Consider the following 3,258-nt stretch of genomic DNA (forward strand, 5'->3'; position numbering starts at 1 on the left):
AGGTCTTCCTGGGCCTACCTCTTCCACGGGTTCCCTCAACTGTTAGGGTGTGGCACTTTTTCACGCAGCTATCCTCATCCATTCTCACCACATGTCCATACCAGCGCAATCGTCTCTCTTGCACACCACAACTGATGCTTCTAATGTTCAGCTTTTCTCTCAAGATACTTTACACTCTGACGGGTATTCACATTGACATTACACATCCAACGGAGCATACTGGCTTCATTCCTTGCAAGTTTACGTATGTCCTCAGCAGTTACAGCCCATGTTTCACTGCCATGTAGCATGGCTGTTCGTACGCATATATATAACATCACAAGAAACTGCTGCTCAGAGAAGATTCACATTCCCGTTCATCTGACAGTTGTGATCAAGACTTGATCACAACAGTTCAGCAAACAGGAACATGAAACTCTGAGCAACAGTTTTTTTGTGATGTTTTTGCAGCTTTCATAAAAAACCACATTACTCTACCTTTGGTATTCGAGTACTATTTTTTACTACCTTGTTTTGCATTTATGTGCTTACTCATGTATATATAAATATATATATATATATATATATATATATATATATACACACACACACACACATATACGTAACAAATGATAGAGATGGAAAATGGAATATATGAGAAATTTTATTGCTCACAACAATCATTTCGACCCATCCTGCAGTGATCCCTGGCAGGTGGGAAACTGTACAACTGTTTGCAGTGCATCCCTCTGTGCAGACACATCTCCTCAGGTGATGTTATAAGCACTATCTCGTTAAATAAACTCTGTTGTGCTCGGTTTTAGTACAGCATTTTGTTTGTAACAGTATATGTTAGCAAGTTGTTAGTGACAGCATGTTTAAGCCCCATGGCAGAGTTTATTTAACAAGATACCCTTTATAACATCATTTTGACCCATCTTGCATCAGTCTCTTGCAAGGTGGGGTTCTGGTCAAATGGTTGTCATGCAGCTTTCAGTACAGGTGTGTCTTGTTTGGGGACTTTTCTATAAGGAATCTTGTGAATTCCAATTTTCTCTTTCTCAACGGACAAGGAGGAATTCCTGAAGTAAATCCCGTGGTATTTATACCCATACTGTTGATGACATCGGGTAGTCACAGACAGTAAATGCACTTTAAACGGCATACTACCAGGTGTGTGTATGTTTGTGAAGGTGCACGGCTCAGTGGTTAGAATGTCAGGCTCACATGTATGAGATAGTGAGTTCGATTCCCAGACTGGGTTGTGTTGTGTTCTTGAGCAAGACACTTTATTTCACATTGCTCCAGTTCACTCAGCTGTAGAAATGAGTTGCAACATCACTGGTGCTATGCTGTATCGGCCCCTTTGCCTTTCCCTTGGTTAATATCAGTGGTGTGGAGAGAGGAGGCTGGTATGCATAGGTGACTACTGGCCTTCCTTAAAACACCCATGTCCAGACTTGTGCCACAGAGGAGAACTTTTTAGGTGTGATCCCACCATCATTCATAAATGAAGGGGTGGGGTCCCTTTTTTACATATATATATATATATATATATAGCTCAGAACATAAAGACAGACGAAATACTGCAAAGCATTTTGCCCAGCAAGCTAATGATTCTGCCGTCTCACCACCTTAATAATAATAATAATAATAATCATCCTTTCTATTATAGGCTGAAGGCCTGAAATTTGTAGGGAGGGGACTAGTCGATTAGATCGACCCCAGTACTCATCTGGTACTTAATTTATTGACCCCGAATGGATGAAAAGCAAAGTCAAGCCTCGGCGGAATTTGAACTCAGAATGTAAGGATGAGTGAAATACTGCTAAGCATTCGTCCAGCATACTAACAATTTTCCCAACTCACTGCCTTCCACCTTTTTAATAATAATAATAATAATAATCCATTGAAGGCCTGAAAAATTTTGGAGAGGGGACCAGTTGATTACTAATACTTGACTAATCTTTATCTTATCAACCTCAAAAGGATAAAACAATTACCAGTTGAGCACTGGTGGTCAAAACACATCATCACCATCCTCATCATCATTCAACATCCACTTTTCCATGCTTCAAAATTCTACATACAATGCATCAATAAATTTAATCCAATTGAAGAACTACAAGGAGACATGCACCCAATGTACCACACCACGGCATTATATTTGGCACCCTGGGGCAAACACACCATACTTCTAAAACCACCGAGATATTCCTGTGTTGTATCATTCATATCTAGGCAAGTGAATAAATGAGATGGCGGTAGTGGTGGGCGTCGCAGAGAAGTGATCTAGTTGTTAGGGAGTGGTGGGCATGTTTAGCAGGAATCTTTATTGGTTAATTATCGTTAATTGCTGTAAATTACTACACTTACTATCATGTTGCTTATCAAACTTTCCCTCGTTAAAATACAGACTGCTTGCATATCTTATTGAAGTAATTATGCTGCTCTTGTTATTGTTGATGTTTAGAGTCTCATGCCAGTAGACCTACATATAATCAAAAGCATTCCAACCATGGCTATCCAGACTTTTCAGTTGATCGTAGTATATCTTGGAACTGCATCATTATGAAATGTGTGGTGTTTTTATATATATTATTATTCTTTTATTCTTTTACTTGTTTCTGTCATTTGACTGCAGTCATGCTGGAGCACTGCCCTTTAGTCAAAAAAAATCAACCCCAGGACTTATTCTTTGTAAGACTAGTACTTATTCTATCGATCTCTTTTGCCAAACTGTTAAGTTACGGGAAAGTGAACACACCGACATCAGTTGTCAAGCAATGGTGGCAAGGGGACAAACACAGACACAAAGACACATACACATACATACTTACATACATACATACATACATACATACATACATCATCATCGTCATTTAACATCTGCTTTCCATGCTGGCATGGGTTGGACGGTATGACTGAGGACTGGCAAGCGAGAAAGCTGCACCAGGCTCCAATCTGATCCGGCAAAGTTTCTACAGCTGGATGCCCTTCCTTATGTAGGGTTCTCCCACGTGCCACCGGGACAGGTGCCATCTACACGCCATATTCTGTATTCATATGTGTGTCTGTGTTTATGTCCATCTCTATTCAATCCTTGTCTTTATTTTCTAATCTTTATCTTTCGTCAGCTGAAATGTTGTGGCATAGGAAAGGAAGGATACAAAGACTGGAACCAAAATGAATATTTCAACTGCACTGGTCATGAAAAGAGAATGGCCCATGCCATTGTTGAGTGTTCAGTGCCATATTCCTGCTGTAAATATCCTGATG

General features: G+C 39.9%; 2 protein-coding genes across 3 annotated transcripts in view; one reads left to right on the forward strand and one right to left on the reverse strand.

Annotated features, from left to right (window-relative positions):
* LOC106870322 (ZZ-type zinc finger-containing protein 3) overlaps positions 1-3,258 on the reverse strand; it is a 40,863-nt gene that overhangs the window by 25,837 nt on the left and 11,768 nt on the right. The window lies entirely within an intron of this gene.
* The window catches only part of LOC106870317 (tetraspanin-33), a 22,008-nt gene that overhangs the window by 10,624 nt on the left and 8,126 nt on the right, over positions 1-3,258 (forward strand). The window contains exon 4 of the mRNA XM_052975636.1: positions 3,117-3,257. Within this exon, the coding sequence (XP_052831596.1) occupies positions 3,117-3,257 (141 nt within the window). The remainder of the gene's footprint in view (positions 1-3,116; position 3,258) is intronic.

This window comes from Octopus bimaculoides, chromosome 22, assembly GCF_001194135.2.
Source record: "Octopus bimaculoides isolate UCB-OBI-ISO-001 chromosome 22, ASM119413v2, whole genome shotgun sequence".
NCBI lineage: Eukaryota > Metazoa > Mollusca > Cephalopoda > Octopoda > Octopodidae > Octopus > Octopus bimaculoides.